Raw genomic sequence first — 20,706 nt, forward strand, 5'->3', positions numbered from 1 at the left:
GAGCCGCGGAAGGACTGCGGTTTGGTGCGTCAGGTGTCTCGAGCGTCCCGGCCTGACTGCTTGGGCTGCCCTTGGTCAGATGGCATCAGGTTCTTTGACCCCGCGGGTCCACACCGCGGCCAGCCCCTTGCCTCCACGCGGAGACTGCAGCCCCTGGGATGAGCCTGCAAACCCTGCCTCCAGCCTCCTCCTGGTGGGTGCCCAGCCGCCTCCACCTCCCAGCGTCGTGCCGGCCCTAAAGCTTGCCTGAGCCTGACGCTGAGATAAATCCGCCTGCTTGCTGGCAGATTACGATCAGTAAGAGAGAAAACCCAGCCAGTCCATGCTTAGCTTTTCCCTCAAAGCTTCTGACCTCGGAACCAGTTGTCCCTGACCTCCATTCCACCCCTGCCAGCTCACCCCCACCCCAGTCAAACTTTTGGTTTCCTCTTGAAGTTGTTTGCTTGAACGCTTTATTTACTATTAGGATTCCGAAACCTTTCCGGTGGCGGGGTCCTAGGGATTCGTTCTATTCCTAAACACTCTTCCAGTTTACCTGTTTATATCTCCTCCAGCGTGAACCGAGAACCTGCTTAGGAGTCAGTCCCGAGGCGTGATTGTGGTTCCAACTTAGGACGTTAGCAAAATACATCACTTCCCTGGGTCTCAGTTTCCAGGTCTATATTAGAGGGGCAATAATACCCACCCTAGAATGTTCCCATTATTTCATGCTACTCCTCTTTCTCCAGGTCACACCCTTTAAGACACTTCGGGGGAATTTAAAGAGCAGGAAGCGAGAAAAGGAAGCTACATTAAGCACAAGTCTTAAAGATGGTAGAAACAGATTGGAATTGGTGGCTTTATTAAAAAAAGTTTAAGTTTATTGATTTATTTTGAGAGAAAGACCACGAGTGGGGGAGGGCAGAGAGAGAATCCTAAGCAGGTTCTGCGCTGTCAGCACAGAGCTCAAGGCAGGAATTGAAGTCACAAACCACAAGGTCGTGACCTGAGCAGGGCTCGAGTCAGACGCTTAACTGACTGAGCCACCCAGGCATTCCTGTCTCTCTTAATCCATACAGAAAACTCTAGTGTGTGGGGGGGGGGGGGGGGGGGGGGGGGGGGGGGGGGGGCAGCTCACACGAGGCAATGTCTCCCCAGATTTGGCCATTAACAAGAAGACACTAGAACACTGGACAGTGTCAAATTCAGAGTCCCAGAAGGTGGCCTCTCATGGGCTCAGTAAAAGGTTGGTTCAAGAAACGGCGGGCTTCATGATTAACAGGAAGGACCTCAACTGCAAGCCAGTCTATGCCGGTTACTCAGCCTGTGATACCTGTGGCTCGCTCTTCCCCGTCCTGCTTTATCGACTTCCAAAGAGTTTACTGGGAGATGAAACTATAGCAGGTGATGTGAAATTTCCCTATTTTATCACAAATTGGCCAGTTACTTGGTTTGGTGTTTACGTGGCCCTCAGTCCTCTTGCCCCTCCCCCATCACTACTTTATCCCCCCCCCCCAAAAAAAAACGCCATCAATTCTAAGACATTTCACTTTATTTAAAAGAAGCCAATATACAGGATATAAAGGGCATGATATTTACAACAGTACAGTAAACAGGTTGGTTTCTGGTAGGATCAGTAGTCTTTCAATGAGTATAAACCTCCCCCCGCCCCCTTCCCCTTGACACGAGACCCAACTGGCAGACAGACAGCAACAGTGGGGTGGGATGGGGCTGTGGGATACAAAGTCTCCCTGGATGGGGCTAAAAATCAGGTAGATGCTAAAATGTCCACCGAAGGGGTCTTGCTAGGGGTGGGGACGGTGCCTTCGCCTCATTTCTTTGAGGGCCTGGCGGCAGGAACGGTGGGGGATTTGCCCAAGACCAACACACAAGCCCACCTTGAGCCTAGAAATCCTCCAGTCGTGGAAAATTCCCTTTCAGAGAGAATCTGTCCTCCCCCCCTACCCACCCGGCTGCCCCCAGACTCCACACTCTAGGAGCGTGCCCTTCTAGAACCAGAGCTCGGTGTCTCCGGGTGGTGAACCCAGGTCTGAGCAGGACCCAGCACGCAGCACCCTAGTCCTCTCCCACGCCCCGGAGGAGCACATCAAGGACCACAGCCCAGGCCTCGGCCTGGAGTCCGCACAGCTGGGGCTGGGAGGGAGGCATCCCCTGGCATTTCCATCCCTGCTCCAGCTGCCTGACGACCTGGGACCCACTAGGGCCCAGGCCCCAAGGAAGCCGAATGCTCCCTGAACCAACAGTCCCACGGCCGCCCACAGCCTGACACAGCTGACTTGGAAATGGGTCCTGGCAGATCGGAGTGTGAGTAACTACTCAGAGCCCACCCTCCGAGGCAGAGCTGGGCCCCTACCTGGTGCCCCCTTTCGCCTCCCCCCACCCACTTCAATTCTGAATTCCCCACTGCCCACCCACTCCAAGTGCCCCCCCCAAAGACTTCCAAGGACCGAGGAGCTGGGGGAGGGGTTAAGGAACAGGGAAATGGGGTGAAGCGGGACGTAGGCTCTGCTGAAGCCGCTCATGGGTGCAGGTGAGTAGGCGGTGAGGCCGGGGAGATGGGGCGAGGGGCACTGGTTATATTCAGCAGCAGCAACATGCATCTTGTTCACAGAAGAACGCTGGGCTGCCATCACTGCCTACCCTAGATTTAAAAACCCTTTCCTTTCATAAAAATAGATGAGAATCTCTTGCTTTATAAATAGGTTACATTTAGCTTAAGTGACACCTTCTATTACCCCCTACCCCGCACCCTCTCCCCCATTCCAAGCCAAAGTGGTTTGCTTCTCTGTAGGTCAGAGCCAAGTCTGTGACAGACTGGGCCTTCAGAGACCTCAAGATATATTGCTACAAGAAAACAAAATGTGTTTACTTGCCAATGATCTTTTTTTTTTATCCCCTGTTCGGAGTCTCAGAGGAGTGTGTGTGTGTGTGTGTGTGTGTGTGTGTGTGTGTGTGTGAGTGCGTGCACGTGTGTGGATTCCACAACCAGGGAGCCCAAAGGAAAGCTACTCTCCCTGCTCCTCCCCGATCCTCTCTTTTTATAAAACCCCCAAAAATAGGAGAGTGAGAGAGGGCAGCACAGGAGAGCCCATCTGAGAACAACCCTAAAATACCAATGTCAATATGACACTGGGCTTAGAAATAGAAATTTGACTATTTACAGCTTTACAAAGGACGGACCAGTTCGTCCCGACCGGACCTAGTGCTGCCCCAGCGAGCGTTGGGGTCTTTCTTGGCAAGCTGTGGGCTCGTGGCGAGGGGACAAGCAGGGCCCACTGGCAACGAACTCAAAAAAAAACAAAAAAAAAAACCAGAACTTGGTGGGGAGAAAGGTAGCCAGACCAAGACCCAGGCCCCCTGCCAAGGAGGCGGGTCGGCCACCCCCTTGCTGTCCCCCACCCCCATCGTCCTGCCCCAAATCCTTGCTCCCCAGAGGAGAGCAGCTATGGAAAATCAGCAAGAAGGAACTTTCTGGCCAGCATCTATCTCTGGCTCCTGCCATTCCCATACTCCCTGGACAAACTTAGAGCACGCTAGTCCCAGAGACGAACGTCCTATGTACACAAAACGGGAAGCATAAATAACACCACCGGACACCGATTGCCCCGGTCACCTTAGTTACCCCCAAATACTTACACTGTTGCCTTACGTCTTAACACTAAAGCTAGGTGTGTCCCCCTCCCACCACCTTGAGGAACAACCCGGGGCTGGCTTCCACTCTGCCTCCCAAACCACGTCCTTCCAGGCCTCCCCCCAGCCCCGGACAGAGGAGGCCCGAGGGGTCCTCCCGGAAACGGAAAATCTTTTCAGCAGCTGAGGTCCAAGGCCAACTGGCTCTGATAACCTTTGGTTAAAATGAAACTAAAACTAAAACAACAATAACACTAAGGACCATAATAATCAGGTATGTTTGAACCCTGTAACCTTTAGAACAAGGGTCAGTGAGGAGGAGGGAAAGGGGCTGTCTCTCCTCTGAAGCCATCAATCCCTCCACGTACCTACCCAGGGACCGTTCGGCCGGGGATGGAAGCCTCTCAGCCAGACTGCCACGGGGAACCACTAGCAGGCTCCCTCAGCGACAACAACAACAACGGAAAGAACTCACGATGAAGGCCACCAAGTTCTGATAAATAAAAATTACATACAGTCACTAACATACACTCTCTCTCTCCATATATATATATATATTATATGAATATTATGTACAGTGGTTTTAAGACTGCAAAACAGGTGGGGGAAACGGAAGAGAGAGAAGGCCCTAACAGGTCGCTGGTACCCTGAGGAAGAAAGGGGGCTGCAATCCGTTTTAAAGCCAGAGCCCCTCCTCTGCCTCCACACAGGAGCAGTAGGAGAGAAGTTCTGGTCCTTGGGCACATTTTGCTTCTTTGACCTCCAGGGGGAGCTCCTGGGCCAATTAAAAAAAAAAAAAAAATCGGCGATCCCACCCACAGAAGTGGGTCCAAAAAGAAATTTTTCTTAAAAAGCGAAACCTGCTCGCCTGGTTCCAAGCTGAGATTTGGCAGGGTGGCCTCAACGTGGTGCCTTTTGACACAGGCCCACTCAAGTCTTGGGGAGACACTGGCTCAGATTCACTCCCCGCCAGACGGTCAGTCAGGTGAAGAATAGAAACAGGCTTGCGGGTGTCCATGAGCAGAACAAGGATGGCTGTCATCCAGAGATGAGCTCCGCTCCTGCCACCACCTCTGATCTGCCAGCAGCCCTCGATGCCTCCCTCCCTTTCCCTTTCCAGTGTCAGCCAGTGGCCAAGAAGTGGACAACTGGGGGCAGTGGAGAACCAAGGTGGCGGCAGGAGGTAGGAACCCAGCTCCACTATGGAGGGGGCAGATACCAGACCTAGCCCCCCTCAGACTTTCTCACAGAGAAATTACAGACCTATAGCCCCTTATCATTGGCTGGGAAGGGAGAGAAAAACATCAAGAAAACAAAATGTGTTTACTTGCCAATGACCAGGGCAATAGAAGACCCCTCCCACCCCACAGAGGTCCCAAAAGAGCAAGCAGTCAGGTGGGCCAAGGGCCTTGCAGGACCCAGGCCTCACTACCAACCGTGACAGAACCCCCGTCCCAAGTCAGTGCTCACCCGAGGAGGTTGCGAGAGAGCTCGCCCTAGCTTCAGCCTCCCTCCGAGCTCCGGGGGAACACCAGGAGTCAGGGCGGGAGCCTACCTTCCACAATGATATAAGGCAAGCTGCTTTTTTTGTTTGTTTGTTTGTTTGTTTTTTGCATAGTAGTTTAAACACAGTGAGACTCCACTCCCCCCCCCCACAGTGCCTTGTCCCTCCACTTTGCCACTTGATCCAAAAAAAAAAAAAAAGAAAGAAAATTTTGTCTCCCCTCCCTCCTTCCATCTTTTCAAGTTAAAGCACTTGAGAGGCCCCCACCCAGGCCTAGAAAGGTTGCAAAGGCAAACAGCTCCTTCCTGGGGGGGGGGGGGGGGGGGAGGTGGACCACCCCAAGGCCAACTCAGGTCTGCACTGGCCAGGCAGAGGAGGGAAGGGCATAGCTCACGGCCAATCAGAGGAGCAGGTGGGAGGGTAGAAATCCATATTATACCATGCCAGGGGCCCCGCCCTCACCTTAGAGTTTTGTATAAAAACACCTGCTAGGGATAATTCTTTGGAGCTCAAAGTGGCTCAGCTTAGGGGAAAAGGCACAGTTAACTCTGCATCGTCCGGACAGAAGTCTGCATTTGTGATGTGGAGAACAATAGAAATCGACAGCACCATTCCTTGGGTGGGTGGATGGAGAAGGGGCACTGGTTGGTGGTGGGCTGGAAGGAAGGAAGCAGCGGTCCCTCGGGGCCTCCGGAGACGGGAGGGCAGAGGGAGTCGGTGTGGTGAGGACTGGAGCCCCGCTCTGAGGAGCCTTCCCGGCCCCACGGGGAGCGGGGGCAGAGGCCCCGTCACCGAGACCACCAGGCACAGGGGGGCCTCAGTCATCAGCTGACCATGGGCTCCACATCCGCCTCCCGCTCAAACTCATCCTGGATCTCGTCTGTACTTCCTGAGTCGCTGCTGGCCACGGAGCTGGGGGACGGTGAATTCCTGGAAGGCACAAGAGAATGGGGTCATTCAGAGGGCAATCTGCGGACCCCTGAAGGGATCCAAGGAGCAGAAAAGACTGAGCCGGCACTTGTGTGTAATCTAACCCCAGAGGGGTGTCCTGCCCTGAGACCCCTGGCCTTGCTCTGCTTTCTTTAGAATCTTCTAAGCTCACGAGTTGACTGTGGCCCTCAAGACCTCTTGGGAACCACCCCCCGCCCCCAATGCCTCTAATTGCTGGGTGCTGAGAGCTCCCTGGCAGCAGGAACTATGGATCGAGCTTGGTTCCTATTCTCCAACCACCCAATGCAGGGCTGGGCACGTGGTAGGTGCTCAGTAAACCCCAATTAACTCAGAGGGAGGCCATACAGGAAAGTGGCCAATGGTACTGGGTTCGAATTCTGGCCCTATCGCTGAAGAGCTGGGGGGCCTCGGGCAAGCTATTTAACCAGCCTAAGCCTATGCTCCTCCATCTGAACAACGGAGATAATGACAGGGGGCTCTGGGGGGAAACAGTGAGCTAAAGGTGTGGCATGCTAAGCCCAGGGCCCCCCACGCAGCTTCCCACTGAGCTGTCTCTCCCTCTTACAGCCTGAACCATGGCCCGCAGGAATACAGTCATAATAAGAGAAACAATTACAATTAACATATGTGTGCTTCGTGCCAAGCATTTTACATGTATTATCTCATTTTATTATTAGCATATGTCTCCCCAAAAAGGCTGCGTGTTCCTCGAAGGCAGGAGCTCTTTGTTTTGGTGTTCCCTGGCAGATACAAGGGGCCTGATGCACATCAGTCTCCTGGGGCCAGACCCAGGTAGCTCTTGGATGGAAGATGGAAAAGGACAAGTATGAGCCCCAACGGCAGTGGTGGAGGAGTGCCCTCCCTACCTCCTCCACCCACTGGCAATTCGGCAGAAAGTGGGGCATGAGCCCCTAGAGGCAGGGGCTGTGGCTGTTCTGTTCATCACTGTCTCCGCAGCCTGGCACAGAGCAGACCTTTGACGTGACAAGTAGCTGTGGTATCAGTGGGGACAGGGCTGTCACGGGAGTTACGTGAGATCAGACTACATAAGTCATCCAGCACACAGCAAGCGGCTAATACTCATTGGATGGATGGATGGATGGATGGATGGATGGATGGATGGAGGAAGGAAGGGAGGGATGGATGGAGGGATGGAGGGAGGGAGGGAGGGAGGGACAGATGAATGGATGGATGGAGATATGGACAGATGGAGAGATGGATGGGGGGATGGATGGATGGATGGACAGATGAATGGATGGATGGAGGGAGGGAGGGATGGAGGTATGGACGGATGGAGGGATGGATGGAGGGAGGGAGGGAGGGATGGACGGATAGAAGGAGGGAGGGAGGGAGGGATGGAAGGATGGATCGAGGGAGGGATGGATGGATGGAGGGAGGGAGGGATGGAGGGATGGAGGGATGGATGGAGAGATGGATGGAGGGATGGAGGGAGGGATGGATGGATAGATGGATGGATGGACAGATGAATGGATGGAGGGAGGGAGGGATGGATGGATGGACGGATGGAGAGATGGATGGAGGGAGGGAGGGAGGGACAGATGGAAAGATGGATGGATGGACGGATGGAAGGATGGATGGAGGGAGGGATGAATGGAGGGAGGGAGGGAGGGATGGACGGATGGATGGAGGGATGGATGGATGGAGGGAGAGATGGATGGGGGAGGGAGGGAGGGATGGATGGAGGGATGGATGGATAGATGGATGGATGGACAGATGAATGGATGGATGGAGGGAGGGAGGGATGGATGGACGGATGGAGAGATGGATGGATGGACGGATGGAAGGATGGATGGATGGAGGGCGGGATGAATGGAGGGAGGGAGGGAGGGAGGGATGGACGGATGGATGGAGGGAGGGATGGATGGATGGAGGGAGAGATGGATGGATGGGGGAGGGAGGGAGGGATGGATGGAGGGATGGATGGATGGATGGATAGATGGATGGATGGATGGACAGATGAATGGATGGATGGAAGGAGGGAGGGATGGATGGATGGACAGATGAAGAGATGGATGGAGGGATGGATGGAGGGAGGGAGGGACGGATGGAAAGATGGATGGGTGGACGGATGGAGAGATGGATAGAGGGAGGGAGGGAGGGATGGATGGATGGATGGATGTACGGATGGAAGGATGGATGGATGGATGGACGGATGTAAGGATGGATGGAGGGAGGGATGAATGGAGGGAGGGAGGGAGGGATGGACGGATGGATGGAGGGATGGATGGATGGATGGACAGATGAATGGATGGATGGAAGGAGGGAGGGATGGATGGATGGACAGATGGAGAGATGGATGGAGGGATGGATGGAGGGAGGGAGGGACAGATGGAAAGATGGATGGATGGACGGATGGAAGGATGGATGGAGGGAGGGATGAATGGAGGGAGGGAGGGATGGATGGATGGAGGGATGGATGGATGGATGGACAGACAGGAGGATGGACAGAAGGGCTGAGCAGACGAAATGGGCCAGGCTGTAAACTTCAGCCCCACAAATGCCCACCCACCCCCCCAAAGGACGCAGTCACTGAATCCCCAGGGAGGACCGGGCTGGGTACCTGTCAGCGGAGCCTTTGATGAGCCGGCGGCAGGTCTCCATCTGCACGTCCAGGCCACGTTTCATGCTGCACATCTCCATGTACTCGTGCAAGTGCCGGTTCATGTCACTCTTGGCTGTGGCCAGCTCCAGCTGCCGGGACCCGATGCGGGGATAAAGGTGAGGCCAAGTCACCCACCCCGGCCCCCACACCCTCTGGGCCTCCCTCCATTCTCTGTGTGTTGGTCCGTGGCCTCCAGAACGGCTTCTAGTGAAAGGGGAACGGTTGCTTAGCAACCATGGGGGGGAGGGCAGCCTTCCTGGTTCCACTGACTCTGCCCAGCCCAGCATCCCTGCGCTCCTTTCCCCGGACTTGATTAGGAAAGTTCTCAGGTCCCTGTTACGTTTCTGACCCTTCTCCTCTACCAAATGCTATATCCCCCAGGGAAGGAGCCGGCCTGCTCTTTCGCCAGCATTCACCCTCAGCGAAAGACGTGGCCAGGTGTGCAGGCTCTAGAGCGGAGACAGGAGGCCTGAAGGCTGCTTCTTGGCTGGATGCCCTGGGCAAGCCACACGGGCTTTTTTCCACCTCACTTCCTCCTCTGTAAAACGGGGTGCACAGGAGCCACTGCACGGGGGGAGGATCTCCTCCCCCCAAAACGGGGTGCACGGTACCCACGACGCAGGGTGGAGGCACCTCACTACCTCTCGGCACAGAGAGGGTATGTGGGTACCAGGGAGGCTGTCCTCGTAAGGGCTTACTCGGTGCCTGGCATCACTCAATGTCACTCAGGCGTCATCCCTGCTTATTTGGGATCACGATCTCAGTTGAATAACTTAGGGAAAAAAAAGTTCTCCGGGACAGGCAGGGATGACCACCCCCATTTTACGTATTTTACACATTGGAAAACAGAGGCCTTAAGGTGGGGTAGGACCCACCCAGGGGCAGACAGGAAACCGCAGGCCTCCAACTCCCAACCCCTGGTCCACAGGCACACTCGTCACGGGGTCTCCACTGTGACAGACACCTCGCTTCATGGGGGCATCTCTAGGGGGTCCCAGAGTCCGAGATCTCACCTCGATCTGGCCGATCGTTTCCTGGTACTCCTTGTCTCTTGTCTTGAAGAATGATTCTGTCTCATGGATCAAGTTGCCCAAATTCTCCTCTTGCTGGGGACACAGAGCAAAGGGGGCCGAGTGAGACCGTGGCATGGGCTGCCGGGGCACAGCAGGGGCAGGGGATGGCTGGGAGGCCTGTGGGAGGCCAGGCCCCGGGCTCACCTCGCCCTGCAGGTCGATGGTCGGGTTGCAGTTGGTGAAGTCCTCCCAGAGCAGCAGCGTGTCCTCGTTCTCTTCCCACGTCAGGCTGTCACAGTCGTCGTCAAAGTCAAAGGTCTCGCGCCTGTGGGAGGACACCAGAGGGCAGGGCTGAGCAGAGGCCAGCTCCAGAGGCCGGGGTCTGGGAGAGACAGGGGTGCTGCCCCAATGGGTATGCTCCTGCAAGGTGGCCCCCCCCAAACAGAGAGGGGCACTGGCCAAAGGGGACACGCACCTTACCATGGGGGTTCAACTCTTTTAAAATGCAGAAAGTACTTACATATTACTTACACAACTTAAAATGTATATACATATATTTTTTTAATTTTAATGTTTATTTTTTATTTTTATTTTTTTACATTTATTATTTTTGAGAGACAGAGAGAGACAGAGCACAAGTGGGGAAGGGGCAGAAAGAGAGGGAGACACAGAATCCGAAGCAGGCTCCAGGCTCCCAGCCGTCAGCACAGAGCCCGACGCGGGGCTCGAACTCACAAACTGTGAGATCATGACCTGAGCCGAAGTCAGATGCTTAACTGACTGAGCCACCCAGGCGCCCCTTTAATGTTTATTTTTGAAAGAGAGAGAGAGAGAGAGAGAGGGAGAGGGAGCAGGCAAAGGGCAGAGAAAGAGGGAGACACAGAATCTGAAACAGGCTCCAGGCTCTGAGCTGTCAGTCAGCACAGAGCCCGACACACGGCTCGAACCCACGAACAGCGAGATCATGACCTGAGCCGAAGTCAGACACTTAACCGACTGAGCCACGCAGGCATCCCTTGTGACTATTTTCACTCAGGTACCAGCTCATTTCTTGAGACCCTACTTTGCAAGAGTATATCACAGCACATACTCCACTGCTGACTTGACTTCCTTTCTAGCGATTTATATCATCTTCTCCACAACTAGGAAAAGGTTGCTATTGTTCCCAATTTACAGGTGAGGAAACTGCAGCTCAGAAAGAAAACCACACTTGTCCAAAGTCACACTGCTTGCTTGTAACAGAAACTGGGGCTAAAAACCAGATGTTTCCCACAGCGTTTTCCTCCCCAGGAAAACACACCGAGCACCCATATGTGCCGGGCACGCCATGGGCCTCTACGCCTCTATTACACTGCATTTCATTCCATCCTCACGACGTTCCTATGAAGCAAGCATAATTATTACTCCCATTTTACACATGAGGACACTGAAGGCTGCAGGGATTAGGTAGACTTCTGGACCAACACACGCTGGAAATCGGGTGTGCATTCAAAGCCCAAGTAATTTCAGAGCCTCCCTATTCACTGGGACTAGTAGTAACAGACCATACAGGCTGGCCTGGGACTGAGAGGTTTCTGGAGATGCCCTGGCTCCCCCTGCTGGAGGGGACCTCAAAAATCAGATGGGAAGGCTGAGGTCTGTGGGGGTTAAATCATTTGATCCGTCGAATCAGCCACAGAAGAGAACCGTGAGTCCCGGGGCTCTCCTTCAACTCCTCCCTGGATTCTCCGGGACACTGCTCCCTATTTTCCCAAAGGATCAGGCTGGGGGCCACCAGGCTGGGCCCAAGAAGAACTTCCGGTTAAAAACTACCTAGAGCCCCCCCTGGAGCCAGGTTCCCCACCAAAATGCAGTTCCTGCTGGATCCTGTAGGTGGCTCCATGGGTCCAGGGACCAGGGACCAGGGACCAGAGCCGGGACCAGGGCTGTGTCGTCGGACTAGCTCCAGACGAGCCCCTGGGGTCCACCCGCACCGCAGCACATACTCGACTGCTGACTTCACTTCCTTTCTAGCGTCTGGAATCTAAAGGAAACCCTGGCTGAGTAACGGGGAGCCAGAAAGGATGGGAAGATGGGCAAGAGAGGAGGGTCAGACGATCGAGAAGGCGGAGCCAAGGAGCTGGCCCCGGTCCAGGGAAAGTAGCAAATTCCTCCCCTTCTCCTTGGTCTGAAGCCCAAGCAACAGATTTTGATCAAAACAAAACAGCCCTGACACGGGCGCATTATTCAAAGACATCAGTGGAACCGGCCGGGGGGCAGCCTCTGGCTTGGGTCTCTGCCCAGTCCATAGCGAGGGGACACGGACATGTCAGTGGGAGGGGCCGGGGCCCTGCCGAGGGTGGGGTCAGCACGGCCTCGGCCAGGACTGCAAGGGTGGAGAGGGATCAGAGGATTTTTTTTTTTTTTTAATCTAGGCTACTGTACAACTGATAAATCTAATTAGATACTGAACCTAGTTCAGACCTGTCAACACCAGGCACCCGTTTTTGCATTGGAACCTCCTTTGTATACACAGTACTGCTTCCGGTGGAGCCCCCAGACCCAGCTCTTGGGACTGTCCCTTTCAGCTCACCCCATTCCTAGGCGGCCTAACTATCCCCTGGTGACTTTCTGAAAACGGGGGACAAAGCCCCTGAATCCATGCGAATGAACCCAGCCTGGGCCTGGGGGGGCGGACAATGCCCAGCCTAACATTCAGAACAACCGGATCCAACCAAGAGTTCTCTTCGATGAGAGTATGACATTTGGAGGGGACGTCAGAAGATGATATCAAGAGTCCAGGAGACTGTCACCCTCAAACAGCAAACCCCCAAAACGCAGCCCACCTCAGTTCTGTGTCAAGAGAATGACAAGTACAAGGAAGTGGCAGGCAAACCCATCCCTGCTCGGTTCTGACTCCTGTCTCCCTGAGAGTCACCTGGCTCGGCCACAAAGGGACCAGGGCAGGGATGATGTTGCAAGGAGGGCAGAGGGAGACATCTCTCTGAGCACAAAGACAGCCAGTTGGGGACAAAGCACTCGACCGAGAGTCAGGGACCCCGCTCTGTTCCAGCTCCTGGCAGGCCCCTCTCTTATCCTCGGTTTCCCCATCTGTACGTGAAGGGCTGGGCTGAGCGACCCTCGGACTCTGTAATGCTAAGCCAGCCCCGGAGCTTTGCAGGAAGCCATCAGGAGATGGCTGTGCCCTGGCTTCTGAGCTGAGTACAATGTCACAGGCAACTGCGAAAGACACGTGCCCCCTCTGGAGGGGTTCTGTGGGGTTTTTGCGATGGCTCAGGAGAGCCAAGAGCTCAAACGTAGCCCTGCTGTTGGAAACCCAGAGCCCTGGGGAAAAGCAGAGCTCTCAGGGCTCGGGGGCCCCACTGCGAAGGCCTCCAGAGAAAGAGCAGCCAAGAGCAGGCCCGTGGGGCAGGAGGAAACGGCCCCAGAGACCCTGTCCCAGCCCAGCCCTTTGACTCCAGGCCCGTAGGTGAGTCACCTAATGCCCACAGCTGCTCCCTCCTCTCCCCTCCCCCTCCCCACTTTAGGGCACTACATGAGTCACAGTTAAAGATGGATTTGGATTGAGAGTATGGCACTGGGCAGGCCAAGGCCATACACAGTGTGTCCCTGCCCTAGGCGACTACGGCCGGTGGGGTTCTAGGAAACCAGCTTTCCACAGGGGAGGGGAGAGCAGCCCTGATGGAAAGTATTCGCCAGTTTCCCACCAGGGCAGACTTGAAGCGACTTCCCTGTGCCATCACTGGACATGGAGTGGGCAGACATGTGTGCGATCGCTTTCATGAGCTGGTACGAGCTGGCTCCAGCCCACCACTGACCACAGCCAGCCCCGGACTCTGCCACTGGCCCGCGGCATCTCACAGGTGACATGCCTGACTCTGAATCTCAGCTCCGCCACGTTATCCGTGGGGTGGTCTTGGCCAAGTGGCTTCCCTCCCGTGAGTGTCAGTTTCCTCGTGTACAAAAGGGGAAACGGGAATCCAACCTCCTTGGTCGACTGTCTGGAGTCCCCGAAGTCACATTTGTGAAGCACCTTACAGACACAGGATGCTCAGTGGACGTCGGGAGCCCTCCCCCGGCCAGCCTGGGGGACCCTGGTGTGTGGATCGGCTTGGCTACCCTCCCCTCCCCTCCCGCTGCCCTGCAAGGACAATGGTGGGAGCGGAAGGCTTGATCTGACAGGACCACCACTAACCACTTGGCCTCTTCTGAAAATGTGAAACTCCCCAAACTGTAAAGATTGAAAATAAATCTAAATTCTTTCAGAACACCGTGCTGGCCACACAAAACACATCTGCAGGCTGCTTTCAGCCCAGGTCACCGGTTTGCCACCCCTGTCCCAGCAATCTGGGGAAACTGGAGAGGAGCCCCCCCTGGGGAGGGCTGGGCAGTGGAGATACTCACAGCTGGTTAAACATGCGTTTCATCTCGTCCGTGATGTTCATGGAGCCGACCTCGTCATCTGAGAACCGGTTCACCTCCCCGTCCTGCTCGGAGATGTCATCGTCGGAGGCCACCTTACGCTCTTTCTTTTTGGGGACCACCTGACCCGGAAAGGAAGAGACCGAGGTAAGTGGGAGGCTCGGCTGGGATGGGCTGGGAAGGGAGCCGGCATCCCACAGGATGGATGGAGCGTGGCTGGGGTAGCCACTGCCAGGAAGGGTGCAGAGCTGAACTCCTCTAAGAAGCAGGCGGAGCTAGCAGGGAGCGTGAGGCGGAGACATGCAGGACGGAGGACAGACGGCCTGACCCTTCCCTCCCCTGGGGGTGGGCCGGCCCGGCTCAGCCCTTCACCAGAGCAGTAGGCCCACGATCTGGGGGAGAGGGATGGGCCAGCCCGGGGCACAGAGTCACCCGGGATGTGTCAGAGCCAGCCAGAGATGGAGAAACCCCTCACAGGGGCCCAGAGGCCCCACGCTCAGAGCCCTCCTGCTCGCACGCAAAGGTAACGGGCAGGCAGCCCCAGGTTCACCAAGCTTCCTCCACTCCAAGCAGACAAGACACGAGCAAACCAAACAAAGCCTGGCATGGTCACCCCTGCTCCCCAGCAGAGGCGGCAGCAAGAAGGCGCGGAGGTGGACGAGCCCGGATTTCTCCCGCTACGTCCGAAGTCACGCACTTAAAGCGACAACACACCGTATTGCCCTGGGCTCAAGCAAAAAGCCAAACCACAACCCAAAATTCAAGAAGCAGCCTTTGGAGAATGACGCATGCCCTCTGGGCAGCTGGACAAGCCCCCAGGGTACTGACAGAGGCTCTTCAGTGGAAGCGGAAAATAGAGACCAAAAGCCCCTCTTGGGAAATCTTAGACTCAACTGCCAGGGCTCAGGTCGGCCAACCCAGGGCTCCCACAGCCTGGCCAGGGCCCTCGACCTGGGCGATGGCGCCCCGTGGGCCGAGCCCTGAGGGGTGAGGAGACCTGAGATCCAGTCCTGGCACTTCCTTTCCCTCCCTGAGCCCGTCGTGTCACCCCGCCCCCCTCCGGGCCAAGTGGCCTCTTCAGCCGCAGGATGAAGCACTCCTCCTTGACGACGCAGCCTGAGGGGCCTACAAGTGCCTGATTCTACCTCGTCCTGGGGAGGCCAGAGGGGTGGGTAAACGCTACCTCTGGGGGGAAGGGGAGTGGGCAGGGCTCGGGGGGAATAGGGCCATGCAGGGTGGAGGCCAGGCCCTCTGGGAGTGGGGAGTGGCAGCTGGTGAGCAGGGTGGCCCTATTCACCTGGAAGATCTTGGACACGTCTTCCGAGTTCCGCTGCTGTGCGACATCGCACAGCTTGGCCGTGATATCGATTCGACGGCAGATGTCCATGTCCACCTTCATGGCCTTTTCTTGGATCTTTGTGTCCAGGTCTGTCATGGGCTGCAGGGAGGACAGCAGGGGGGTTACGTGAGCGAGGGCTGGACCAAGCACAGGGGGGCGGGGGAGTCGCTCCCAGGCTCCTGAGGGGGCGGAGGGGCGTGAGGCCCGGGGTCCAGAGTCCAAGGGGGCCGGGGAGCTTCTCCTGGGCGTCGGGGGTGGGGCCAGCGCTGCTCAGGTTAGGGGAGGGGGAGGGGGGGTCGTAGGAGCTAAAGGCTTTGGCGCTGAGTAGACAATGTGAGACCCTGTTTGGCGGCCTCCCTAAGGGCTGCTGGAAGGCATCCCCTCAAGAGACACGGTGTTTATTTGTTAGAGCAAAGGAAAAGGAAAGACAGACCCCACTGGTGAAAGACTTCCCTTCTTTCCCACCCCGCGTGCCCCACCTGTCCCCCACAGAGGGGCCTGCCAAGTGGCGCTCTCTCCCCAGGACCCCCCTCCCCACGGCTGACAGCGGGGCATCACCTAAGACGGGGGGGGGGTCCCCAAGGACCCCAGTGAGGGAAAGCCAGGTGGCCTTCACCTGCAGCCCCCAGAGGCTTCTTCCAGCCACACCCAGCTCCACACCCCTCAGGACTAGAAGCCACACCAGGCTGAGTCACCCGCGATCGGGGCTCCTTCTCCTTTCTGGCGGCCCTCCCTACGTACGGCCCGCTGCTTGAAGGTGGCGGGAAACCCGGGTCCCCAGCAGGAAGGAGGCCTTTGTTGCCAACAGCTCCCTGCACCCGTGGTCGCTCAGAAAGGTTCCAGTCGCCAAAAGGATGCACACACTGGCCTTCCCCAGCTTTACAAAGCAACCCTGCTGCAGGCCGCTGGCCTGGGGAGCCTCTCAGGCTGGCACGGGCCAGACCCGGGGCCTTCTGCAACCTGCCACTGGGCCCTCCGCCGTGCCCAGACAGCGAGGCCCACGGCCACCACCTGCCCTCAACGTGGCAAGCTGGGACGAGTCGGAGCAAACGCAAACAGACCATCAGAGGAGCCCAGGGGAGGGCGGGATGGGTTAAGCAGCAGATTAATGCATCTCTACTCAGACCAAGGGAAGCAGAAGTGAGGGGTGGGGGCTGGTCTCCGATGCATCCGACATCCTCACGGGGCAAACGCAGCCAGCCAGGACTCTAACTAGAAGCCGAGCTCTGGAGCCTCGGAGTGAATGAAGCATTTTGCATGATGGGTGGGGGGGGGGGGGGTTGTCATGATGCCTGGGGTGGCGGCCAGTGGCACTTACGTCACTCATGAGCCCCTTAAACACCACCAGCTCGGCCTTGAGCCGCTCAATTTTCTCGTTCATCTCCTCCTGGATGGCTTCAGCCTCCTGTGCCGCCTGTGGAGGACAGAGATGGGGACGGGCTTAGGGGGCCAGGCATCCTGAGGGCTAGGAAGGGCTGGGCACCTGGGTCTACAGCCCTGGACGCCTGACGTCCCACCAGGCCTGGCACCTGCATGCCAGGAAAAGGGTGCCGACGACCTCACCCCAGCCCACCTTTCCTCTGAGCCCAGTTCACTTCAGGGCACCACTCGGCTTAAAACACTTCTCAAAGAAATAGTCATCGTATGGAAAAAGTCCCCGGCAGATATTAAGAGAAGAGCAGGTTAATATAACAAGAGATCCCAATAGGTTAAAATATGAGGTCGGTCCATGTGAGATTCCCAATGGTTGACCATCTCCCATCTCAAAAATGGCAACGTCATGTGTGTTAACCTAATCAAACATATAAGTCTAGAGTACCTGTGTTTGCACAGAAAAGACCAGAAGGCCACATGGCAATTTGTCAACTATGCAGGGGTAGAACTGGAGGTGGGTTTTATTTTCTCCCTGTACTTCTCTGAATTTTCCAAATATGTGACCATGAACACGTTATGTTTGTAAATACAAAGATTTCTGTTATAAAAGAAAGGGGGGGGGCAGCCATTCATCCTTTTCCTTCTACATATTGACATTATTTTATTCTATCTCTTATAAGATCAGTGCTTTAAATATCAGAAAGCAATTCCTTTTTAATGTTGGAAAGAACTTTTCCTTGCCTTCTCCTGGGGTCGCTATTCAAAGGCCAAGAAGGTGGAGTTTGCTGCCCAGGGTACCCAGCAGGTGGGTGAGAAGCAGAGCCATAGACAGAGAGCCAGAACCGAAAGGGAATGTTCTCACCTGGTGACACGGCCACCCGCCCTCTCCGAGGCATCCCACCCCAAGTCAGTTCCCTTAAGCTGGGGGCTGGGCAGTTCAAGAGACCATCCAGTCCTGGGGTGCCTGCATGGCTCAGTCGGTTAAGCGTCCGACTCCTGATTTCGGCTCAGGTCACGATCTCACGGTTCGTGAGATCGAGCCCCGCGTCAGGCTCTGCGCTGACAGCACGGAGCCTGCTTGGGATTCTCTCTCTCCATCTCTCTCTGCCCCTCCCCCACTTGTGCGTGTGTGCGCTCTCTCCCTCTCCCCCCGCCTCTCTCTCTCAAAATAAATAAATAAGCATTTAAAAAAAGAGAGAGAGAGAAACCATCCAATCCTGAGCTCAGGTGGGGAGAAGGTGGGAAAGAGTTACTGGACCAACGTCACCCAGCAAGCAGGGGTCAGCGCCGGGACTTAGACCCAGGCTTCCCAACTCCTGTCCCGGAGCTTTTCTGCAACACTGTGCCAGTCCCTTCCTAGGTCTGAAGCAGGGGACAAGGAGAGGCCTTGTGGCTCCACTGAGGAGAGACTGAGGCAACAGGAAGCAGCACAGAGCAGGGGCTGAGCCAGGAACGGCCTCGGGCTTTGTGCCACCGCGACAGTGCCCCTTGGCCACACGGCTCCCGCGAGCCTCTCCCGGTTGGGACCTCCGAGGGCGCTCACCTCCTGCAGCGTGTCCACCATGGTCTGGAGGTTCATGCGCTTGGCAAGCTCTTCCTCCCACCTGCAAGAGTCGAGAAGGACAGGTGGTCAGAGGGTGGGCTCCCCGTGCCAGTCCAGCCCTCAGACACGATGCCAGCACCCACCCTGGGCCTGTCCCCGGGCCAGGCAAGGAAGGGGCAGCAGTGAACCCATCCCGGCCTGCCCTCCAGGACGCTCCCAGTCTAGGGGTGGGGGGGACGGCCCATAACCATATCAGGCGGTGGTGACATGTGCCACGTGCTGGCACCAGCGCCGCGGGGAGATGAAGGCCGGAGGGACCACACTCTCTACTTCACACACGCTGTAAAATGCCGTGCAAATGCCACTGTTCCTGCTATGGTTGCCTCACACGGGACAGCATGGGAGCCCGGCTGCAGCCAGCACCCGATAGGGGCTCTTTGCACCCGTCAGAAAGAAACTTTTATTGTACTGATCATTGCGATCTTGGGTTCTTGTCCTGTAGCGACCTTCATCAGCAGAGAAGTCTCCTACACAGCGATCATCCCTAGCTCACAGATATGGAAACTGAGGCCCAGAGAGGTTAAATGTCTTACCCGGAGACGCTCAGCTAGCTGGCGGGTGGGGCTGGAATTCAAACCCAGGTCTGCTTGGTTACATTAAAACAAAACCAATAAATATAGCTCTCACTTATTCAGCGCTTATTATGCGCCAGGCGCTGTTCCAGGGCTTTCTGTGTATTGTCTCATTCGGGCACACATTAGTTAAAGCTGGACAGGAAAGAACAGAGGGCACCCAGGGGCTCCCAGTGTGCCCCCCAACATTAACTGGAGGTAGAATGGGATGTTAATAATTACCAGGCACGGTTCTACATGACATAATTCGGTCCTCTTAACAACCCTCCAGCACAGCCGTAGTGTTACCCCATGTTACGGATGGAGAAAGCAAGGCACAGAGTCAGGTGCCCAAGGTCAGCGTGAGGACAGGTGGAGCCAGGACTCTAACCCAGGCTGGAGGCTCCAGACCGAGTACTTGTAACCCTGCCAGGCCCCCTGTAGACCCAGGACCCACGGGAGCCGTAACTGGGCTCCCCACCCAGCTCCTCTCCCCCCCCAGAGGAAGCCTGGAAGAGGTCCCCTCCCTCCCACCCTCCTGAGACACACCGATGAGCTTGTCTCTTTCCTCACCCTATGGCCGCCTCCCTACATGGCCTCAGAGCAGGCGAGTCTGGAAGCCTTTTAGGATGCTGTCGGGGCCGGCTAAAAATAGGCCAGAGGGGAAGAATGGATGAAGGGTAGGTTACGTCACTGGCTTTTGGAAACAAGAGAACACGGATACTGTTTGCACACACAGAGGAAAATTCCTCCTCTCCCCTACGTGCTCCCCTTCTCCCTCGCTCCCTCTGGTCTCTACCAACCCCCCTGGTGTTGGCAGGGAGGCCTAGCTCTGCCAGGGGCTGCCGGGTCCAGAACCTGGCGGGCAGTGGGACTGGGGCTGGGGGTCCTGCCAGGGATGAAGGGCACCGAGAAAGCTAAGGAGAGGCAGAGAGAGAAGCTAAGGACCGACCCCAGGCCAGACCATCTCACTGAACCCCCCCACTGTACACATGAGGATCCCGAGGCCCACAGCATATAGGGAATTTGTCCAAGGTCACTTGGTATGTCAGGGGCAAGGCCAGGAGTCCCGCCCCGGGCCCACCGTGGAAGACAGGAACCCCGGGTGGGGAGAAGTTCACAGGCTGCCCTCAACGCAGCATGGGGCTCCTGGGGCTTCTCTCAAGGGAGGCCAAGGCCCAGAACACGGGTCTGAGCTGAATCATCTCTCCTGGCCACGCTGCTCTCAGAGGGGCAGGGGACTCAATTCCAAGCTGCCGAGCAGAGCAGGTGCAAGGAAGGGCCGCAGGCTGCCTTCTGCAAGCTGGCCTCGCTATTGCAAGGGCAGGAGTAGCAGAGAAGGGGGCCGCGAGGGGTGAAGAGGTGGGCACCCAGGGGCACCTCGCCCACACACATCCGCTTCTCAGACGGGCTCCTGGAGATGAGGCCCGGCCCCTCTCACTTTTCCTTCGAGCAACCTTTTGATGAGGAAAGTGACAGAAGGGTTAACAGACCCATCGCACAGAGAGGGCAAATGAGGCCCAGAGATTTGCCCCCAGTCGACCCAGAGCAAAGACACAAGTCAGGTCTCCAAAGCGATAACCACTGATGGGCCCGCACAGTCTGCGTCCCACGCACCGAGTTCAGTGCCTCATACACACTGGCTTCCGTGTGAATTTTTATTAACCTGCTCGCGTAGAGAATCTTCCCCACACCC

At 56.3% G+C, this 20,706-nt stretch overlaps 1 protein-coding gene across 1 annotated transcript in view; it reads right to left on the reverse strand.

Annotated features, from left to right (window-relative positions):
* Nucleotides 1-1,513: 1,513 nt before the first annotated feature.
* The window catches only part of IFFO2 (intermediate filament family orphan 2), a 50,958-nt gene continuing 31,765 nt past the window's right edge, over nucleotides 1,514-20,706 (reverse strand). Inside the window, exons 2-9 of the mRNA XM_030326032.2 lie at nucleotides 18,400-18,460; nucleotides 16,801-16,896; nucleotides 15,441-15,581; nucleotides 14,126-14,265; nucleotides 9,926-10,046; nucleotides 9,722-9,814; nucleotides 8,667-8,797; nucleotides 1,514-6,064 (exon numbers count right to left, since the gene is read on the reverse strand). Of these exons, the coding sequence (XP_030181892.1) occupies nucleotides 5,959-6,064; nucleotides 8,667-8,797; nucleotides 9,722-9,814; nucleotides 9,926-10,046; nucleotides 14,126-14,265; nucleotides 15,441-15,581; nucleotides 16,801-16,896; nucleotides 18,400-18,460 (889 nt within the window). The 3' untranslated portion in view covers nucleotides 1,514-5,958. The remainder of the gene's footprint in view (nucleotides 6,065-8,666; nucleotides 8,798-9,721; nucleotides 9,815-9,925; nucleotides 10,047-14,125; nucleotides 14,266-15,440; nucleotides 15,582-16,800; nucleotides 16,897-18,399; nucleotides 18,461-20,706) is intronic.

Source organism: Lynx canadensis, chromosome C1 (genome assembly GCF_007474595.2).
Source record: "Lynx canadensis isolate LIC74 chromosome C1, mLynCan4.pri.v2, whole genome shotgun sequence".
Classification (NCBI taxonomy): Eukaryota; Metazoa; Chordata; class Mammalia; order Carnivora; family Felidae; genus Lynx; species Lynx canadensis.